This window comes from Pseudopodoces humilis, chromosome 19, assembly GCF_049639895.1.
Source record: "Pseudopodoces humilis isolate 2021_Gansu_Grassland_sample_001 chromosome 19, ASM4963989v1, whole genome shotgun sequence".
Taxonomy (NCBI): domain Eukaryota; kingdom Metazoa; phylum Chordata; class Aves; order Passeriformes; family Paridae; genus Pseudopodoces; species Pseudopodoces humilis.
The window spans coordinates 2,954,574-2,975,957 of NC_142218.1; the positions used below are offsets into that span (position 1 = coordinate 2,954,574).

Sequence of the window (21,384 nt, forward strand, 5' to 3'; positions counted from 1 at the left end):
GAGAGAAAAAACAGTCTCATCTGATCCTTATCCCTGCCAGAGCAGGAGCATCTTCAAAACCACTGGCTGAACAAGTTGCACTAAATAATTAGGACACATGGGGGGACTAAAAGTAAAGAAAGACTAAAGCACAGATTTGCTGCAATGTTTCCACTTCACTGGAGTCAGAAACAAGACACAAGGTGCCTATTCTGTAAAACCAGATGTGATTGTGACTGAACAAAACAGTATGGACAGGAGGCAAGCAGGGAAAGAAAACCCACAAAAGTCATCGTGACTTATGTGAAAATCTGAAGGTCAGACACGGAAAGAGCAAGGCCAGGGGTGGAGCTGCCTCGCAGGAGTGCTGGGGATGCTGTGGGCTAGGAGGGCTCAGCCTGAGCTGTGGGGAAGGTAAGGAAACCTTAAAGGGAGTCAGATCCACTGGCAGGAAAAGCATCCAGCTAGGAAACCCCATCAGACCACTGCCCACCTTCCCTGGAGAGGATGCAAGAGGGAGAAACCAGGGACTGAGGCGCTTGAAATGAGACCAAGTGCCAGAGCATCCTTTAGGAGCAGCCCAGGGCAGGCTGACAGAGCTGGGGGGACTGTGCCATCCCCTCCAGCACTCATTCAGAACCACCCTGGGACAGTGCAGCCCCAACAAGGTGCCTGTGATCAGAGGAGGTGGCACATGTGACACGTCCCCTGACACAGTGAGCCCGGAGCAAGGGGCACAGACCCCCCTGCAAGGCAGCTGCCTGTCCCCACCCTTCCTAGAAAGCCTTCAGAGGTGACAAACCCAAGCACACTCATCACAGCCGGGTGTCACTGAGACCAAAACAGCGTTAATTCCAAAATGGAGCTAAAAGATTGATACGAAGCAGAGGAATGAGGGAACAGGACTGGACAGGGCAGCAGCCACCTGACCCCAGCAGAGCTGCTCCAGCTCCCACTCTCCTACAGAAACACACACAGCTCCCTGCCCCATATAAAATATTTGTGCATCCTACATAATTTAGAATCCTATTAAATAACTTGACTCCCCTATTTTTCATAGCAGCAAATTCCATGAATTTTGCATGGAATAAAAATTTAGCAATCATAGCGGTTGCTAATTTCTGTGCTGTGCTCAGAGCAGCCTTTCACTTCCCCATAATGATTTTTAAACATTATCCTGCTGTTTCCTTTTTTCTATGCCTGGCATTGAAGAGCTCTGCGAACTATTTGAATTGCGCTGCTCTGAAAAAAAAAAAATCCTGTAGGGGAGGAAAAATTAAATTCAATCATCACTCTACCCTCTGTGAACTGTGAAAGTCTTGGGAACATGAAAAGGTGCTTTGGAAAGGATGTTAAGCATTCAAAAGATTAGACAGCAATGTGCAATTAAATGTGTTCCACAACCCTTTGTCAGAGTATCCAAAACCTTACTTCTGCATGAACTTCAAATCCTCCCACTGGGAGCTTGTTCAAGTGGTTTACTTTAAACCTGTACTTTAGATATTCCATACCTTTCACTTTTATAATTCTTCAGCATATGCTAACACTGGCAGAGTTAATAGTAACTGACTAATTTTAAACCCTGTGATTACTGGAGCTGATTTATATAGTAGCTTCACTTCACAATGCTGCGAATCAGGCACGCGGTAATTGCCAAGTTCAATTTTAGCTCTGTCACACTGAAGCATTAGTTTTTATGCCTCAGCTGTTGCCTCCTCCATGCTATAGAGGTAAGTTGATAATGCAGTAGGTTTTGCTGTTAAATATCATAATATTATGATACCCCATGTCAGATTCTTGCAAGCTTTGTGAGCTATGCATCATCTATTAACTAAATACTTTTATTAAGGGAACGGTTTGAGAAGGTTCCTATTCTAATTTAGCTCAGAACACTGAATACTGGAAAGGGGGGTGGGGAATGCAATGATTTAATTCACCACCAGAAGTGACTTGGTGGAGAGAAGCACTCATAATCCTCATCAAGGAGCTGTGATAGGAAATGTGAAGGGATTAAACTAAAGCAGTGAACTCAAACCTTGCAGTTGAGGCTCCTTACCCTGCCCTCAGGCCACAACCTCCTGAAACACGTAGGAGCAGTGCCAGGAGCTGTTTCACTCCTCAAAACCAGGAGCTTTAGGGCTGCAGGCTCATGTCCAACAGCAAGGGGCACCTTGACCAGAGAATGGACATCCCAGGGAAGCCTTCCTTCCCATCCCTGTGGATGCTGCTGCCAGGGCTCCTGGTGGGACAAGCAGAGAGGAAAAGATGGGAACACCAGAGATGGGGCTCCACAGCTCAGGGATGAGCTGCATTTGCCAGAGAAATGAGGCTGTGCTGCTGCTGCCTTGCACCTGAGCCAACAGCTGGGCATTACCAGTAATCTCTTAATAGCACTTAAATCCACCCATCTCTTGGGCTTCATGCTAGAAGATTTTCCTTGTTTTGTTTTGGGTTTTTGTTGTTGTTGTTTTTTTGGGTTTTTTTCATTATTAAAGGCTGCTCATATCAAATTTAACAAAGGTGGGTAAACTGGAACTGCTTTCCTTCCCATTCACACATTCCTTGGTGCTCAGGGTCAGTGAAGGTGGGAACATGAGCTGGAGCCCCAAAGTATCAGAGAGGGCTTTAAGGACAAGGCCTGGGGATGGATCTGGGCACCTCCTCTGGGCCAGGGGCACAGGAGAGGGGTCTCTGCTCTGCTGCACTGTTGATCTTTGCAATCCTTTCTATGGAAAGAGCACAACAGGAAAGTCTCTCTGCAGAGCCAGGTGCTTGCTCCTGTTGGACAATCTGCACTGATCTTAACCCCTTCCTCCCCTCCATGGCTCCCTCATGCCCAGGCAGACACAGAGACACCAATCCAAGCCAACACCCAGGTCCTGGTCCCTGTGGGGGCTCCAGGGACCCTCCTCTGATCCACCACTCAGCAGTCACTTGGCCACTCTCTGGGGAAATTCCCCCTAGCAGCACCACCCCTCCCTCATAAACCAGGGTTTTATGGGCACAGGACAGCAGTGCAATCCATGAGAGTCACTAAGAACACAGATCTTAGTCCAGCTCGGAAACTCATTGCCTAGGAACTCAGCAAAACCCACAGGGACAGTGGTGACCAGTCCAGTGGCCACCTCTCCCATTGACCCTCTCACCACTGGAGCAAGGCAAGAGCCTGAAAATGGGTAAGTTCCTCTTCTAGTCATTTTTTAACACAGTTTTTCAAAAGTAAAAGGAGCAGACAACACACTAAACAGGGAGCATCCTGGAGAGCTGGGGATCCATCCCATCGTGGCTCAGAGCAGTGTCCAGGGCTCCCACAGCACAGGCAGCATCCTGATCCCTGCAGCCCTCCATGTGAGAAGGTGGCACACCTCACACACAGAGAAAGAGGAAGGAAAAATGTGGGAATTTTGCCAAGCCTGTGGTCACTGGGAGGAAGGAATAGGATTGATGAATTTTTCAACTTGGATGATTTTGGTAAAAACCAAAGCCACATGCTTCAGAGTGCTCCAGGAACCCACTCCACAAATTAATCGACCACAGTGCCCAGGGGTTCAGAGGTGGAATTGACTCTTTGATGTCTGAAGTCCCATTTTTTGCAGCCCACCAGGGATGTCTGAGCAGTCCCATTTGTTTCAGAGCCTCTTCCAAGGTCAGTGCTGCTGACAGGCAGCAGCCTGGTGCAAACCCCTGTGTAACACAGCTGGAGGATGCTGATGGCATCGATGCTCTCAGGTCTTCTGGAGCTAAAGCTGAGCTTAAACCACACTTTCTCACCTGCATCATCTTTCTTATGACTATCTAATGATTGCAAACTCCCTATCAAAGCAGAGGGAGAGGCCACAGCCCCCAGCTGCAATCTCACCAAGCCCATGGCTTGCAAGGACACGGATTTCCCTGGCAGCAGGAGAGGGAGGACCAGTGTGGTGTCAGACAGCTGTCCCAGCACACAGGGCAGGGCTCTGCTCTGCTCTGCTCTGCTCTGCTCTGCTCTGCTCTGCTCTGCTCTGGGGTACCACGTGTCAGACACCTGGAAATGCAGAACCCACAGCACGGAAATTCTTCTGGAAAATAGCCCTGGAAAGAAATTCCCTGGTGACAGTATGATTTCTCACTCCCTTATACACCCACATATCCACACTCTTTGCCCACCTCAGCTATATATTTTAGGAGCCATCCTTTCCTTAGTGCCCACTAGGACATTTTTCAGCTGCAGCCTCGAAACTCTGCGGGGCCACACGTCATTGCAGTGGTACCCAACAGGCCAGACCCTAAGCTCAAACAGAGCTTTGTACCCTCTGGAGCCACAAAAGAAGCCAGCAGAGCTCATTTGTATCCTCATGCAGAGCTGGGGGACTCCACAGCCACCACTGCACATCTGCCTGCAAAGCAGTCGGGGAGGTTTGCATCCTCTGGGCACATCCTTGCCAGAACAAATGGTTTGGGTTGGAAGGGACCTTAAATCCCATCCAGTTTCACTCCTCTACCATGGGCAGGACCTTCCACTATCCCAGGTTGCTCCAAGCCCCAGCCTGGCCTTGAACACCTGCAGGGATGGGGCAGCCACAGCTTCTCTGGGCACCCTGTGCCAGTGTTTTACCACTGTAATTGTAAAAAAAAAACAAACCAAAAATACCTTTCGTTTAAAACCATCACCCCTTCTCCTGTAGCAACAGGCCCTGCCTAAAAAGTTTGTCCCCATCTTTGTTGTCCCCCTTTTAAAAACTGAATATGGAAGAGCTGGAGCTTGCACAGCATTTTATCACCCAAATTCATGGCTTCACACCAGCTATGAGCTCTGTTTTGCTTTGGGAGAGAAAAGGGGCATTGTCACATCCAACACTGGATGCTGCATCCTGGGGGAAGCTGTGGGACAGAGCTGCAGAGCCCAGAGCAGCACATCCCACCCAGCCCTGCCCAGAAAACATCTCCTGCTCACAGTGGGGAACTGATCCCTCCAGCAGCATATCAGTCATCCCCACCCACATTTTATAGTTTGTAGGTAACAAACTAAATGCAACATTAAGGTTAAAATAAAATCATTGATGCCTTTGCACAGAGAGATTTTGGCTTCTCTTTCCAATGCATTTTGCTGCTTTTTACAAAAATGTCCTCATTATTTTATTTGAAAGGAAAAGGGGCGAGCAGGTGGTCCTGACTGTGTGTGTTGTTATGTGACCAAACTGAACATTTAGGTCTGAAGAGCTGCTTGCAGTGGCCATGGGGACAGCAGAGCCCCCAGATGCTGTCCTAATTCCTCCTGTGTCCCACAGAATCATCCCAGAATGGTTTGGGTTGGAAGGAACTTAAAATTCATCTCATGCCACCCCCTGCCATGGGCAGGACACCTTCCACTGCCCCAGGCTACTCCAAGCCCCATCCAGCCTGGCCTTGGGATGAGGGCAGACACATCATTGGATACTGCTGGCAAAAGAAGCTGTGCTGAGTTTTCAGCAGCCTCAGCTCCGTGTGTGCACCCACAGCTCTGGGAGCTGGCTCTGGCACAGCTCTGGGTGCCCAAAGGCACCTCACACACCCCAGAGCTCCTCCTGCAGCTCCTGACACACCCAGCACCAGCAGTGAGCACTTCCCTACTGCTTCCCATTTTCCCATCACAGTTAGGAAAAAAGAAAACCAAGAAATGCCCCAAACTGCAAGGGTCTGTTGGTGTTCAGATGAGAAAATAAAAGATGTTTCACCAAAGTCTGTGCTGACATGTGGAAAAGCTTTATTTAAAGCACTGAAAAGCTTCTTGGACCCCTCCCCACGCTGCCCAGGACCCCCCAGTTTCAGATGCAAATGTGAAAGAAGTTTGTTGGGGTGAGATGCTGCATCACTGAGGTGAGTGAAGGGAGGAGGAAAGACGAGAAGCATGAAGAATTACATCAAGAACTGGCCCCCAGAGACCTGTGTGATGCACATCCCCACATCACACTGGCAGCTCCCAGCTTCCAGCCCCACTGGGGTTTATTTGCTCCAGAGCAGAAATTCATTTTGCACTCAACTAATGTAAGCCCAAAGTGCTTTCAAACAATACTCCTCTAATAGAGACATTACAAAAGCCATTATTTTTCTGTTTAGAGTCAAACTAAGCAAATACAAAGGTAACTTTATTTTAAACAGACTACCATCATCACAAACAATGAATACCAAATATTCTTTTCCAATATACAAGGAATTTAACTTTCATTTTTGCTCTTCTTGAAGGAGTCAAGAATACCAGCTTGGCAAACACCAGCTTGTGCAATAAAAAAACTGGAAAACACTTCCCTCCAAATCCTCTTCCTTAATGAGAGTTAAGAAAGGTCTGTTTAATAATACATTTAATTTCAAGCTCTCTTTCCTCCTACTTTCTAGAAAAGCATACATTCCAATGACACATTGAAAAAAAAAAATCTTTCTTTCGAAATTATTTCTAAATTGTTCCCAGTTATGTTCTTGAAAGTATTCCCAGTTGTCTGTGACATTATCAGGCTTCCTACCCACCCCACCAGCATCCTTAAGGATTGGGAGGGGGTTGTGTTTGCTGCTGTTGCTGCATAAATCCAAAGCAGCTCAGAGGAAGCAGATTTGCTCCACAGGGAACAGATCCTGGTATCCTCCATGCCACAACTCTGCTTGCTCAGACCATCTCTGACTTCAGCCCTGTTTTACAGAGCCTGCAGCTCCAGGTCACACTCAGCCACCTTGCACCTTCACCTGTACCCAGGTGATCTCTAAATGTCAGTTTTGCCAAGCAGCACAGCTGCTATCCCAAAGTTTCCACTCCTTCCATGCAGGGAAACTCAGAGCTGAGGTGGGCACAGGGGGGATGAAATGCTGAGCTGACCAAGCCATGCCCTCTGGAAGGAGCAGTCTCAGGGGAAGACTCCAGACAGGTGGGAGCTCTTCACCAAAACCACCCAAGGGGCTTTGCACAGAGCTTTTTCCCCTCTCTGCCTTGCCACGGATGCCACGGGCAGTGCAGAGCTCTGGCAGCCTTGTCCTGCCCTGGTTTGTAAAACTCTTCCAGGCTGGAGGCTCCTGCACTCCTGCCCCCCCAGAAGATCTTCCTGCACCTCAAGGCCTTCATTTGACCACAGGCAACACAGAGCAGTGAAGATTATTCCTCCCACCACCAGGACAGTCAGTGCTGATGCTGAGCCGTGTTCCAAATACATCCTTGGAACTGGAATCCTCTCCTGCACGACACCCAGCGCCACTCCCAGCACGGCTCCTCAGCCCAAATGGCAACACTGCAGGTTTCAGTGCTCCTCTGAGGACAATCTCCTGGATGCTGGGACACCTTACAGGAGCACCCTCTGGAGTCCCACCATCCCTGTTCCCAGAAGGTCCAACAGCTGCTGAAGGCTGCCAGAACATTCTCATTACCTCCAGTCCCACTGCAGTGCCACCACAGAACCCAAACAATGCCAGAACACCAAGACAAGGGCTGGCTGTAGCCCCTGAGCCCAAATCCACAGCTGTGTCCATTCCATGTCATCCCTAGTCTGAGAAATGGCATTTTTTGGTGGGAACTCGAGTGCCACGTGCCATCAATGTCCTCCACAGGCAGGTTGGTTGTTGCAGAGCATCTCACAGCTGTGCTGCACTACAGCAGGGGCGTCAGGCCAGGCTCCCCCAGCCAAGGAACGGCCTGGGCATCCTCTAATTCTGTGGCAGTGGGGATTAACTGGACACTGAAATACTTGTAGATGCACAGCAATCTTAAGCCTTCATCAGCCTTACAAAGGCTCATTATCCTTTCTGCTCCAAAAACAAGCTCTGCCTTCATTTACACCTTCACCGGCTCAAAGGAGGTTTCAGAGGTAAAATCTGGACAAATTTTATCAATGAGTTCAAATCTTGAGCTAAATCAGAAGGAGGAATGGATTTACCCTAATCCCCTCCAAACATTCATCAACATCACCTGCCAGCTCAGCAGGATTTAATCTCTTTTTAATCTCTCAAAAGCAGTAGAGTGGATGGGGAAAGAGGTTGGGCACACAGCCATGGTGGATCTCTCTCTCTATATATATTTTCTTTCTTTTTTGAGAGAATCCCAGCTGCCAAATCACATGAAGCAGCACATGGAAATTCATTAGGATTTTGCTAGTATCACTTTCCAGGTAAACAACTGGTTTGGATAGAACACTGTCTGGCTGAGGAGGAGAGGAGCCCACCCAGGAGCCTTGGAGGAACATGGTATCTCCATGAGGATGCTGCCGGAGCTCCAATTCCATCAGCCAGCACAGGGACTGCTCTGCCCTGGACTGAGGGCAGGGATGAGGTGGAGATGCTCCAAGAGGCTGCAGAACCCTCCCAGAGCATCCACCAGCCCCGCCAGGAACCCGTGTGCCAGAACCTCAGCTTTGCTCCGCGGGTACCGCGCCCTCCCAACAGCTCCAATCCCAGCCCTGAGTCTCACAGGGAGCTTTCCTGCCTCCCACTGAAGCTGCCAGTGCCAGCAGCGCTGCTGGCTCAGATGGCCGGGGTTGTCGTGGCCAGTGCCACCCCATCCCTTGGCTCAGCAGCTCAGGGGACCCTGGCACAGCGCGAGGCTGATGGCAGCGGAGCCGGCGCGGGGGCGAATGCGATCCAGCGCCTTTGGGAGCCCCCGGATCGGAGCGATAGCGTGTGATTCGAGGTTTACATAACACCACCCAGCGCTTTTGGCAGAAACAATTGGTATTAGCAAGGAAAAGGAAGCATCAGGAACAGCCGGCAGAGCAAAGAGACACCTCTCGCAGCAGCCCCCGGGCTAGGAAGAAAATAAATAACAAATGCAACAGAAGCAACACTTGGACAGCAGAGAGGGAGAGGGGAAGTCTCTGCAGAAGGGAACCAAGCCTGAATAGTGGCTGAGAAGAGCTGGGATTTAAACTTTCCGTTGTCACCTCCTCCCCAGCCGCGTGGGACTGAGCTTTGCGCTTCACCAAGGCGCTCCAGTCACTCCTGCCACACTCAGCCGTGACAGGGGAAAGCTGAGCCTCACAGGGCTCCAGGGCTGTGAGGGATGAGCAGATCCCACTAACTGTGGGGCTCAGAGGAGCCCAGGCAGTGTCCCAAGGCATGGAGCTCACTGCACCAGGCTCCAAAACCCTCAGTCACTCCAACTTCTTCATTTTTAACTCGGCCTGGTGCTGCTGGGTTTCACTCTGGGGGGTTATGCTTATCACAGAATATTCTGAGCTGGAAGTGACCCAGAGTCCAGCTCCTGGCCTGGCACGGGACAGCCCCAAGAACCCCAAACCAAATCCAGAAAAAGCCCCAAAGGATGGGTTTCCCCACTGGCCTCGTTAGTGGCTCCACAATGGCCAAAGGGATGAGGCCCTGAGTTTCAGGTGGCCCAGCTTGCCCCTGTCCTGCTTTGTGTCCCACACTGCCACCAGAGAATGACAGAATCCTAAAGGTGAGAAAACACCTCCAGGATCAAGCCCAACCATCATGAGGCCACCACTAAAGTCCAGGCCATCACCAGGCCATCATTAAACCATGTCCCCACGCAGCACATCTTGGTGTTTTTGGAAGCACGTGCCCACACCCAGAGAGCAGGACAGCAACCAGCAGCCCTGTCTCACAGCTGCTGAGGACATCTGGTCCCTCAACACTGTGGCCTGGTGTCCCAGTGATGGGAAGAGCCCCAGCAGCTCTCCAGGAGCTGTGGGTCCTGCAGCCTTCCTGCTGTATCCGTGCTAAGCAAGGAAGCAGCCTGTTCTCGAGACCTTTTTGTGCCAAGCTGAGCATCCCTTCCAAGCTGGCACCGTCCCCGTGCTCATGGCATGATGACAGTGACACAAGCTCAAGCCCCAGATCCAGCACCAGGCTCTTCCTGCCTCTGAGCTATCCAAGATTTCCAGCTCTGGTGGCAAATGAGAAGCCCCAGTTGGGATTCAGAACATCCTAAAACAATTCCTCAAAACAAGAGGATGTTAAAATCCACATTTCACAGAGAATTCAAGCAATGCTTTCCTGAAAATGGGAACTGGCTGTGGCTTCATGTGCAGCTTCTGGAGGGCAGCTCTGGATAGCAGGACTTAAAATCTAACTTGATCAGGAAAGTTTCCATGATAAACTTGAATTTGCCTATGGTACAAGGATCCTGGTTTAGAACCCATTTTGGGTTGGAAGGGACCTGAAAGATCATCTCCCTGCCATGCACACCACAGGAGGGTGAAAGAGTGGGAAAAGAGGATGATAATTTTGTGCAAAGCTGCCTTTGATTCCAGCTCTTCACTTATTTCCTCTCCAACTTGCACATTGTGACCTTTCCAGGCAAAAAATAAAATTTAAAAAAATATAATAAATAAATGAATAATATTAATGCATGCAGGGAAAGGATGCCAAAGCCAGCTCTGGAGCCTGCAATCCAGATCCCTGCTCCCAGGACATATTCTAAATCTTAGTCAATACCACATGTTTTCCAAGGAACGAGGCGTTTCACATTTTATTAATTCTAACTAAAGCCCTTTTTATTGCAAACTTTCTATTTAGCATTTGATTGCAGCCTCCACCACTGAGACTCTCGCTGTATTAGAGCAGAAAATCTATTGATATTTTTCTTTCCTGCCATCTCAATCCCAGAAGGTGCTGTTGAAATTAGTTCAAATACACTTCCAGAGGTCTCTTCCAGCCTCAGCTACTTGATGATTTTTAACATGTATTTGTTTCTTTGGTGCTCTCACACAAATTTGGTACCTCACTTCCACAGGTGATTGAAGCTCCATGTTGTTATTCCCAGCAGGATTTGGCCTCTCCTAAAAAGAAGGCAAAATATGCCAAACAATTCACTTAAAGACCTGCAAGCTTATGCAGTTAAAAACAGCATTTCAATATTTTTCTCCTTTTCAAAGCCCAAGTCTTAAATGGAAAACCCAACTTAATAGAGAGTTCAAAAATCACCATTCTGGTCTGATTTAAATCAAATGGTTAAATACTCCACATGTTTGGCACAGCCAGAACTATCTGCTTTGCAAACAGATGGCCACCCACTATTAATTTGCCACCTTGACATGGAAATGCAGGTTGTCAATTAATTAAAAAACAAATGCCAGCAGTCTTCAGTTCACATTATGACCTGCAGCCCTTTATCTTAAGTGAAGGGGGAAAAAAAATAAAATATATATATATATAAAGCTACCACCTACTAAAGCAAACTCTTGGCATGTAATAATTGCTGGTCTCAGCTTGAATAGATTTATCAAGTTTAAACCATAGTGCTGCCAACATCTGTCTGGGGTTGAGGAGCCCAGACCATAATTCCAGTGTCAGTCCCTAAATATCCCTGGGTTGAAGGCTGACCTCAGTGTCTGGCTGCAGGGCTGGACCCAGGCTGGAAGGTTTTCCTTCAAGGGCTGTTTGATCTTCAATCAACAATGCTTATCAGTGCTAAAGTCTGCCAGCCATTCCCAAAAGTTTGATATTTTTAACAGCACATTCTTCTTCTCCTTTGAACGCTATTTAGAGACAAGATAATGCAGCAGGGGAAAAGTTGCCTCCCTGGGTTGAGAATGAACAAACAGAGCAGGGGGAAAATATTTTCCATTGCTACAAGCCCCAGTTTCTGTTCTTTATGTCCCCCCCTCTGCCAGTACTTCTGCTTTTTCTTCTTCATACGATATTCTAATGCTTTGTTGGGCCGTTGCATAAGCTGAAACAAACCAAGATAATTCAGTTAGAATTCACTAAGGTTTTCATACATTTCATTTCCACGCTGTCAAAGTTTCTCTTCTTTTTGTTGAGGACTCCAGGGTACACTGCCCCTCTTATGACTGTAGAGACTACAGATCTAATTCCCTAAAAATACATCATTCTTCCACTGCAGGCACAATGTTCTGAGATGGCTCCATGTATAAAACCCCTCAAAGAAGCACCCAAGAAAACTAAGAAACAGGGAATGGATCTGTTATTTATTGACAAAGAAGAAATAAAAATGTTAGGGTTTAGTAACTGTAAGTGATGCAACAAAATCATAGAATGATTTGGTTTGGATCTCATGCCACCCCCTGCCATGGCAGGGACACCTTCCACTGTCCCAGGCTGCTCCAAGCCCCGTCCAGCCTTCACTGCCAGGGATCCAGGGGCAGCCCCAGCTGCTCTGGGCACCCTGTGCCAGGGCCTGCCCACCCTCACAGGGAACAATTCCCTCCCAATATCCCATCCATCCTTGCCCTCTGGCAGTGGGAGCCATTCCCTGTTTCTTGTCACTCCAGGTCCTTGTCCCCAGTCCCTCTCCAGCTCTCCTGGAGCCCCTTTAGGCTCTGGCTGGGGCTCTGAGGTCTCTTGGAGCCTTCTCCTCTCCAGGTGAGCACCCCCAGCTCTCCCAGCCTGGCTCAAAGCAGAGGGGCTCCAGCCCCTGGAGCATCTCCATGGCCTCCTCTGGACTGGCTCCAGCAGTTCCAGGTCTTTCTTATGTTGGGGGCCTTCAGCAGCCCACCCTGTGCCCTCCACAGCACCACAGAGGTCCCTGGGAGCATCTTCCCCACAGCAAAAAGGAGAGGTGATGGTGGGGTGGAATCAAACAGCTCATCCTCGAGCAAGGGACCAGCTCTCAGGGGAGAAAGGAGCTCTCCTGCACTTCTGGAACAGGACTGAGCTCCACCAGCTCCCCACATGAGGCCAAGCTCTTTATCACAATCTCCTCCCCTTCCCAGCATTGTCCTTCACACTAAAACTGTTACATTCGAGGGTTTTCAAAAGGCTTGACAACTCCTAAAGAGCCACCCAGCCCTACCACCTCCCCAGGGAGAGGGAGATGTCCAGGAACAAATGGCTGGGTGAACCTGGCTGGAAAGGTGAAACTTCCTTCACAGGTAGAAATGTGGAGATGCAGATCTTTGGAAGAGAGAAGCAGATGTCCCAGGCTCTGCTTGTACTTCTCCACAGACCTGGATCTCCTGCAGTGGCTACTCAGTGCTCAGGGTGGCTCGAATTATTCCTAAAATAACCCCCAGATGTCAGGGGGCCCCTGAACTGAGGTGTTGCTTCTGGAGAGGGACACCTAGGCCAGTTCCTGGAGAGGATAAAAGGCAGAACCACGACACAGCTCTTATCTCCCAACCTTGGCCACTGGCAAGAGCAGAGATGGAGAGGAAGATGATTGTTTTTTCTAAAGTGAAGAGGAAAAGCTCCGTGCACATGCAGACAGCCAGGGAAAAGGGGATGGAGCCTCCCTGAGGAGCCCAGATGGGGATGGAAACTCTGACTCATTGGTAGGTTTTGTGGGAAGAGAAACCTGCTAATGTGATCTGGCTAATCTGATAAAAAAGTGCTCCTTGCCACTGGGAGGTGGAACAGGATCCACAGGTCATGGGGAAAATCCCACCTGGGTGACAGTGAGGATGGTGGCACGTCACCAAAGGGGAGGGTGGCACGTGCCAGGGCTCGTCCTTCACCTCCCCTGAGCACCACCACAGTGCCAGGGCTGTCCCAGACCTTCTCCTCCAGGCTCTGCTGCCTGGCAGATGATGCTCAGTGGGAAGGGGGAGAAGAGGCTCAGAGCAGAGCTGCAGCAAGTTGTGCCCTACAGGTCCTGATACTGTCACCCTCCCTTTCCCAGCACCTGCTAAGTACTGAGATCCTAAGAAACCCAGGGGGAAAAGGCAGCATGACAGCAAGGGGCTGAGTCCTCAAACAAACAGAAAGAAATTAAACCTTCTGCATTTTAAACACTGGCAAAATTCAACCTCCTGTGTGCAGGTCCAGCCCAGAATTAGAGGTCAAGAAGCTGCTTTGGACCAAGGCTGGGCTGATTTCTGCAGATCAGGTTCCTCTGAAGCCACGTGCAGCCACCACCACAAACCAGCGCTCCAATAATCGCTCCCTAAGAACAATTCCCGGCTCAGGCCCCTGTTTAACACTTCCCTCCCAGTTCCCTTCGCCACGGAGCTGAGCTGCAATCTCACAGTCGTCAGGAAGAGATTTAATTATATCTGCAGAGGTCAAGCAATCCATGCAAAAGATGGGGGCGGCGGAGAGAGGTTCTGTGGCACAGCGCAGAGATTGCGCCTGCAGCACCGCGGCACGCAGGGCCATTTCTCAGGGGAGAAATGGCATCCATCAGAACAAAACCTCCAGAGGGAAACAATAGGAAAAGATGGGGGGGGAGGCAGACAATTAAGATATTTAAATCTGGTCATACAGCTGCAAAATCAGGGGATTTAATGTTGATTTCTATCATTTTTTTCCTGTTTTTTAAAGGGCGGTGTGATCAGTGCTTCTTCCAGTAAGTTTTGTTGGGAGATTTTTTCCTGCTGAAGCTGAGCTGTGTATCCCCAAGTATGCACTATAATTATATAATATATAATATAGAATAAATAATAATAAAAAATATATAATATAAATTGTATATAATATATGATAAATAATAGATAAAATAGCTAATAGATTATATGTAATATGTAATATATAATGTATAATATATAATATATAATATATAATGTATAATATATAATATATAATATGTAATATATAATATATAATGTATAATATGTAATATATAATATGTAATATATAATATATAGTATATAATATATAATATATAAAATATAAAATATAATATATAATATATAATATATAATATATAATATATAATATATAATATATAATATATAATATATAATATATAATATATAATATAATTTACATCATATATTAGATAATACCTAATTTATGTACACCATAGGATATAGTATATGCCATCTATAATTTATGTGCAATATTATAGAACATACATTATGCATTATTTAATTATATTAAAATGAGTGTAAAATCACAAAGGTGGAACATTAGAGCTCAAACCTCCAATTAGGAATTAATAGTTTGAAAGCTCTAATGACACTAACACTTCAGCCTGACTTGAAGAATACTGAATAAGATCTCAAGAGGAGGCAGAGGTGCTGCTACACGACAGTTCAGACAGAAGCCTCGCACTCACCGGATGGAAAATTGTCAGGAAAAACACATTAGCAACACAATAACCTATTTTTAATGTGGAGCTGTTAGGAAAACACAATTATATGCTTCATTTATACTGCAAGATATAACCCAACTTATGGTAAAAGCATTTAGAGCTCGTTTTGTAAAAAAAAAAACGACAGAGGAGTACAAAGGTAATAGGGAAAAATTACACCTCGAGGGGGAAACGCTCCCCCCTCCCAGTGGGGCCAGTCTGTGGTGTGGAGCATCCTCACCTCCTGCTCCTTGTATGCAGCAGGAAAATAGAGATTTTTCTGTAAATGCTGCAGAAAGATCACACTGGTAACAAGGACCCCCAGGAAAGGAGCTGGCAGTGCTCATCCTTAGGATGGAAGGAGGAAAAGCTGGATGAGCACTGCCAGGTTCCAGGTGCTCTCCCACTGCCCTGGCATGAGGATCAGCCATGCACCCTCCAAGTTATTGGAAGCTCTGGTCTGTACAAGTAAATACAGTTTATTAACTGAATGTTTTCTCTGTTGTGGATGCACAAACTGATCCTGGTGCCTGCTGCAGGCTCAGAGGTCCAAGGCAGAGCTGTTCCTGGATTTACCCTGCAGTTATGGTGGTGTAACACCCACAGCCTTTGGAACACCGATTCACGGGACAATCACTGATTTAAAGAATCGTAAATAAATCAGAGAAACTTGTACAGTTTCGATCCTGAATTTTTTGTCTCTTGATGTCTCCTCTGCTACAAGGACTTCCATGGATCAGGCCCTTGACAAGGTCATTCAGCAGCAGCCCAAACAAACATGTTGTTACACACAAGTCTTCAAAACATCTCCCATTGTTCCCAAAACAACCAGATTAAAGCCTCCCCTCCGTGCATGCAGAGAGAACAACATTTTCTATGAATGGATGGACATTCATTATTTAGCTGCCAATCCCTGACTTAAGGCCCAAGGCAAAATAATGGAGTTTCAAACACTTTCTGCCGTGCAACCCATCAAAGACCGCTCTGGAGAACGCAGGGTTGTCCCACTGAGTCGCTCAGCCACTTTTCAGAGGAAGCCCTTGCCCATATTCAGGGCCTAAAAGCAAAAAAATAATTAAAGAAAAATCAACATTTGCAAATCAATAGGAGCTGCCTGCCAAATGAGAATGAAATGGGCTCCAAATTAAAAATCTGCTGGACTTTGTTCTCCATCCAAAATCCTCCATCTCCAAAGAAAGATTTATGCTACTTCAAAACAGAGTTGGCTTCGGAAGTAGGAAGGGAAAGAATGCATTTTATCTTCCAGAATGGCGAAGCAGTGCTGGAACAAGGAAAAAGGGACCATGTTTATCACTGAAACGTACAATTTATTGTAAAAGTCAAAACAGAACATTTCATAGAAATGCATTTGTTACATCGACTCGGGCTTGTACCAGCTCAGATCCCATTTCTGAAGGGTTCTTAGAAGAAGAGAGCATTGGTTGCAGATTAATATCCAACACATGACTAGTAGATTTTAATGGTGTATTGGCAAAATAGTTTTTGTCAATTTATCATCCTAAAAGGCAAGAGTCAGGGTGTGTTTGGAGAGGCAAAGCCACAGGATCCTACAAGGAAAATTCAGGAAAAGGTTTGATAGTGCTGATGAATCCTACAGAAATGCTGCAGGGTTAATAACAGGGCCCCCAGCATGGGGGTTCCCAAGGATCAGACACTCCCAGGGTCTCCCAGCAGTGTGGATTTGGTATTCCCAGGCTGGGTCCTCCTCTTCCTCCTCCTCCCCATCAATCCCCATCAATCTCCCTGGCTGGAAATTGGGCATTGTGCTAACCCAGTCTGACCATTGTAACACCAGGAGCAAGCAGGAAGAATTTCTATTTAAATCTATTTCTGCAGGAAGAGTAGAGATGATAACTCATTCCCCAAAGATGTCCCTGGGGAGCAGGATCACTCCTCCTGCACCACAGCATCCCTGCACGCGCTGCATGAAGGAGCGCAGGGTATCGGCCTCTGGCAGGATTCCCATCACAGACCTCCCCTGCCAAGGCAATTGTGCTTGGGCTGAGAAGGAAAACCTCCATCCTGAGCTTCATGGACCCCCACACACAATTTAGGATCTAGGAAAAACCCTTCCATGCTGGTGTATCAGTCAGCACACCAGATCCTGTCGCTGAAGCTCCGCTAAGAGCACAACGAGCCTTGGTGTTACTAAAATGCACATTTTTTACTGTACCGTGGTTTACTTATTGTGAAATACAGCTGCAGTATCTCCCTAGAGCTCAAATGGGAAAAAAAAACATCCCACATTTTCTCAAAGCAATTGGAGGGGTGGGAAAATGCCCCCTTAGGTCGTGCAGGAACACGCTGCTCTCACACAAAACACTGGCACCACACACTCAAAACCCTGTGAAAGCTTTCCTGGCAAGTGAGCAGGAAGGGGTCAGCAGCAATGCCCCAGTAAAAAGGTCAGAGGGGACAGAAAAAGGGGTTTAGACCCAAATTTAAACAAGGAATCCAAACCAGAGGAAGGTGTTTCCTTTAGCAGCGCTCAGGTGGGCGATGACAGCGATGGGTGTCAAAGTTTGGATGAAGACTCCTCACATTTTAAGCTGAACCTCCCCAGTCCCTCGTGGCCACTGTGCAGACACCAGAGGTGTTCCTGCTGTCCCAGTGATGGAGCAGGTCCTGGATCCAGACCACAGGATGGCAGGGCCAGCACTTGGAGTGGGAAATGCTCATTCCAGCTTGTCCTCTCAGGTGGCTCCTTATCACCCCCACACTTTGGGCTGAGCACTCTGCAGCCCTAAAAATCCTGCCAAGGAGCATCAGGCTGCGAGCAGCAGCTCCCTGGGCACCAGGAAGTTTGGGGCTGGCTCCTCTTCCCAGCTGCCATGGCAGGTTGCTCCATGCAGGATCACCAGTGACAGGGGCTGGTTTTACACAGGGAGCCCTTTTCCCCAGCTTCGATGTCATCAATATTCCCGATCCATCAGAACTCCTCACCAAATGCAGTCAGCAGCAGGGAGGGCTCCTTCTCACCCTGCCTGATGGGGCAGGAGGGCTCTCCTTACCCACTTGTGAGTGTCCAGCCCCTCACCACATTCTCCATCCCTCCCAGTGGCCAGCCCTTCCAGGGAAAACAGGGATGCTGTGGAAGCCGTTGAAGAAAGGGGAGAAACCCAAACTGTCCCTTTCTGGGGATGGCTGGGCTGAACACACACTCCCGTTTCATTATCCCTCTAAACATCCCTCGTCCTTTCAGAAATGGAAGTGCTGATGTGCAATAGGCCCCTGGGTAGCTGCAGAGAGGAATTGTGGCTGACTGCAGCATGCAGGCGAGATAGGAGACCTCCCAGTAACAATATCATGTCCAGTAAGTGCACAAAACAATTCCATTAACATTTCAGGCTGCTCTGGGCTAAGGCAGCTCACGGCGATGGCAGAGCTCTGCCGTGCTCCCAGCGAGTTATTTATGCACAGTGACACTGCACAGCCCAGCTCTGCTGCCTCCCCCTAAAGAAAGAAATAAATAAATGAAAGGGAAAACAAAACAAAACAAAAAAACCCTGAAAAAACCAAGCCTTTTAAATCAAAGGGCTTTAGAGCATCTCCAGAAACACAGCGAAGCAGGAGGACAGCAAAGAGCCTGTAAGTGCTCCTTGCCCAGGTCCTTCCCAGAGATGGGTTTTATCCGGGATATCTGTGTGCCATAGTGGGAGAATTCCGATTTTTCCAGTCCACCCTACCCTCCTTTGTAGCTTTTTTAAGTGGAAATGCTTTGTGGCAGCCCTGGGCTGAGCCACCAGCACCGGACAGGAGCAGTGGGGTTGGGATTGGCGTGAGGTTCTGGAGTTTCCCAGAGTATCCAGTGTGGCTCCAGGTAGCAGGAGAGCTCTTGTTCCACGGCAGCACAAGAGAACAGCACGCTGCCGGTGATGCTGGGCTGGATCCCACCCCGCACCTGCCGGAGTTATCCGAAGGCAGAGCAGCAGGAGACAGCTCCTCCCGCACCCCTCCGGGCCACGCTTTGATGCTGAAGTTACAGCCTTTGTACCTGCAGTCTGCCAGGGAAACTGAGTCAGCCCATTCCATCCCTGGCTTCATTCCAGCGGCCTCATGCCACAGACGGACGTGCACGGCTCCGCATAAGCAAATGTCATTTGATAACTCAGAAAAGAAAAGAAGTGTGGTGGTGGTGGAGGGGGAAAGCGCCCTGAATATCAGCAAAGGGTAAATCCTTTCTTCTGCCGCTGCCTTAAGATCCTCGGTAGCAGTGACAACAGCAGCATCTGGTGGCAGTGGTCAGTACCTGGGCTGCTCCTCTCCGGTGTCCCATCCACCCGGGCCAGCCCAGCGCCCATCGCAGCCAGCCCGCCGTGGCCGAGCTCGCCGCACCCCCAGAAGAGGCGATTTCCCGCAGCCTCCCGGCCTGAGGACCCGCGGATCAATTGCGACCAACTAATCCGGGACTAATCTCAGGGATTCAGGCCACGGATGAGCCGAGCAGGGGCCCCGCGCCCCAAGGCTCGGGCGGGCGCTGCCGGGGACACACGGGACCCCCGAGCCCCCTGCGAGCCCCAGCTCCCGCACCCAACCAGGCAAAGTAAATGGTGCCGGCATCCAACAACTTCTCGGTAAAAGCGAGTTCCGAAAGCCGGCAGGATTTGGGGGCAGCCGCAGCTGCCAGCGGCTCGCGCTCACACCACCCCAAATTTCGGCTTTCACACGCTACGGGCTGAGGTTTCAGCAGGACAAACGTCCTGCTCCCAGGTCATCCGGCTCTCGTTAGTATTTTAAGAGCATATTTAGTGTTTTAAGAGCAACGGCAATGATAATAAAACACTTTGAAGCCAGCAGTACGCAGATACAAGCGAAAACAGCGAAAGTTGTTCCCTTTCAGTATAATCCGGTGTCTCAAAATAAACGAGAACTATTAGGTTTGCTACAACTTAATCAAAAGAGCTAAATAACCCAATGACAGAGAAACAGTTAAATACATCTCTTGATAAATAAAGATTAATTTGCCGCGTCTGGGAAGCCACACACATTTCCTTCTGCTTGTGTTTTAAGAGTTTGATCCCAAAGTATCACAACAGTGAGGTGAGCCGAGAGCATCCTGAGCTGCTGTACCGACGCAGGAGAGCATTTTCTCCTTTTATTAACTTTTTTTTTCAACGCAATTACCCGAATTTGGCCCGGAAGGTAGCAAGGATTACATCTGGGATGATCCCCCTCCCTTCAAAGGGATCTGGATCCCACGGCTTTGTAGCTGAAACATCGGCGCTGTTTACCCACAGCGAGCAAGGCGATACTCGCAGAGAACTCCTTATCCCCGAAGTAGCATCTATCCCCTTCGCTTTGCCTTCTCGAGGATGAGGGAAATTTCCTAAAGCACCTCCGCGCTCTCAAATGTCCGCGGCGCATCCCTCTCCCGTTACAAGTGCAGGATGCTTCGCCTCGCAGCTGCAGCGAGCGGGGAAGATGCGGGTGAGGGAGGTGTCCCCGCCGTGCTGGGGGTCTGGGGGCACACGAACACCCCCAACCCGGGGCTGGGTGCGACAGAAGGGGCCGGAACCCGCTCGGGAGGAGCCGCGACCCGTCCCGGCGGCTCCGCAGCTCGTGAAGAAGGTGCAAAACAACAACACGGCGAAGAACAACAGGAAAAAAAGTACCCGACAACAAGCGCAACAACAACCCCTCCACCCCGCGCATCGCCCCGGGCCGAGCGCTCCCAGAGCGGAGGAGCTGAAAGCAGCCCGGCTCGGACACACGGAGCCCGAGCTGCGCTCCCGGCCCGCCCCGCCGAGCAGCGCCCGGGCTCGGGCTCCCCCCGCCCGCTGCGCCCGGCCCGGCCACCCGACGGCTCCCCCCGCTCCTCTTCCAGACCACTTTCAAAATTCCCTCCCGCAGCAGCCGCCACTTTCCCTCCCCGTCCCCGCGGAGCAGCGGCGGGACGCGCCGAGCCCGGGGACCCCCGCGCCCCCGGTACCTTGTTGCAGTGATAATAATCCAGCGGCCCCAGGCAAGTGGGGTCCGCGCCGGGCAGCGAGCCCACGGCGGGGGGGGCGGAGGGGTAGAACCGAACGTCCATGCCGGGGCTGCGGGCGGCGGCAGGCGGGGGCTCCAGCGGGCATGGACCCGGCTGCGGCGGCGGCGGTGCCTCTGGCGCGGGGAGAGGGCGGGGGGGGGGCGGGCGGCGGGGGGGGGGGGGGGGGGGGGGGGCCCCGGCCCGCCCCGCTCCGCACCGCCCCGCGCCGGGGCCGCTATTGTTCGCGGCGGGGCCGGGCGGGTCCTCCCGCCGCCGCCACCGCCGGGGGCTCGGGCACCGCTCGGAGCGGCCCCGTGCGCTCCCCCGGCTCCCATCCCCGGCCGCTCCGGAGAGGGGAAGGCTGCAACAGCCGCCCGCCGGTTCCCGCTGCCCGCCGGGGACCCTGTCGCATCTTCCGTGCCCCGCAGCCCGCACCGTGCCCGGTGTGCCCCCTCCCGACGCGGGACGGTGCCCAGCAGCTTCGTTTCCCTCT

General features: G+C 49.9%; 1 protein-coding gene across 1 annotated transcript in view; it reads right to left on the reverse strand.

Moving 5' to 3' along the window:
- TOX2 (TOX high mobility group box family member 2) overlaps nt 1-21,028 on the reverse strand; it is a 148,269-nt gene extending 127,241 nt beyond the window's left edge. Inside the window, exon 1 of the mRNA XM_005532864.2 lies at nt 20,853-21,028. Coding sequence (XP_005532921.1) covers nt 20,853-20,954 — 102 coding nt within the window. The 5' untranslated portion in view covers nt 20,955-21,028. The remainder of the gene's footprint in view (nt 1-20,852) is intronic.
- Between the last annotated feature and the right edge of the window lie 356 nt (nt 21,029-21,384).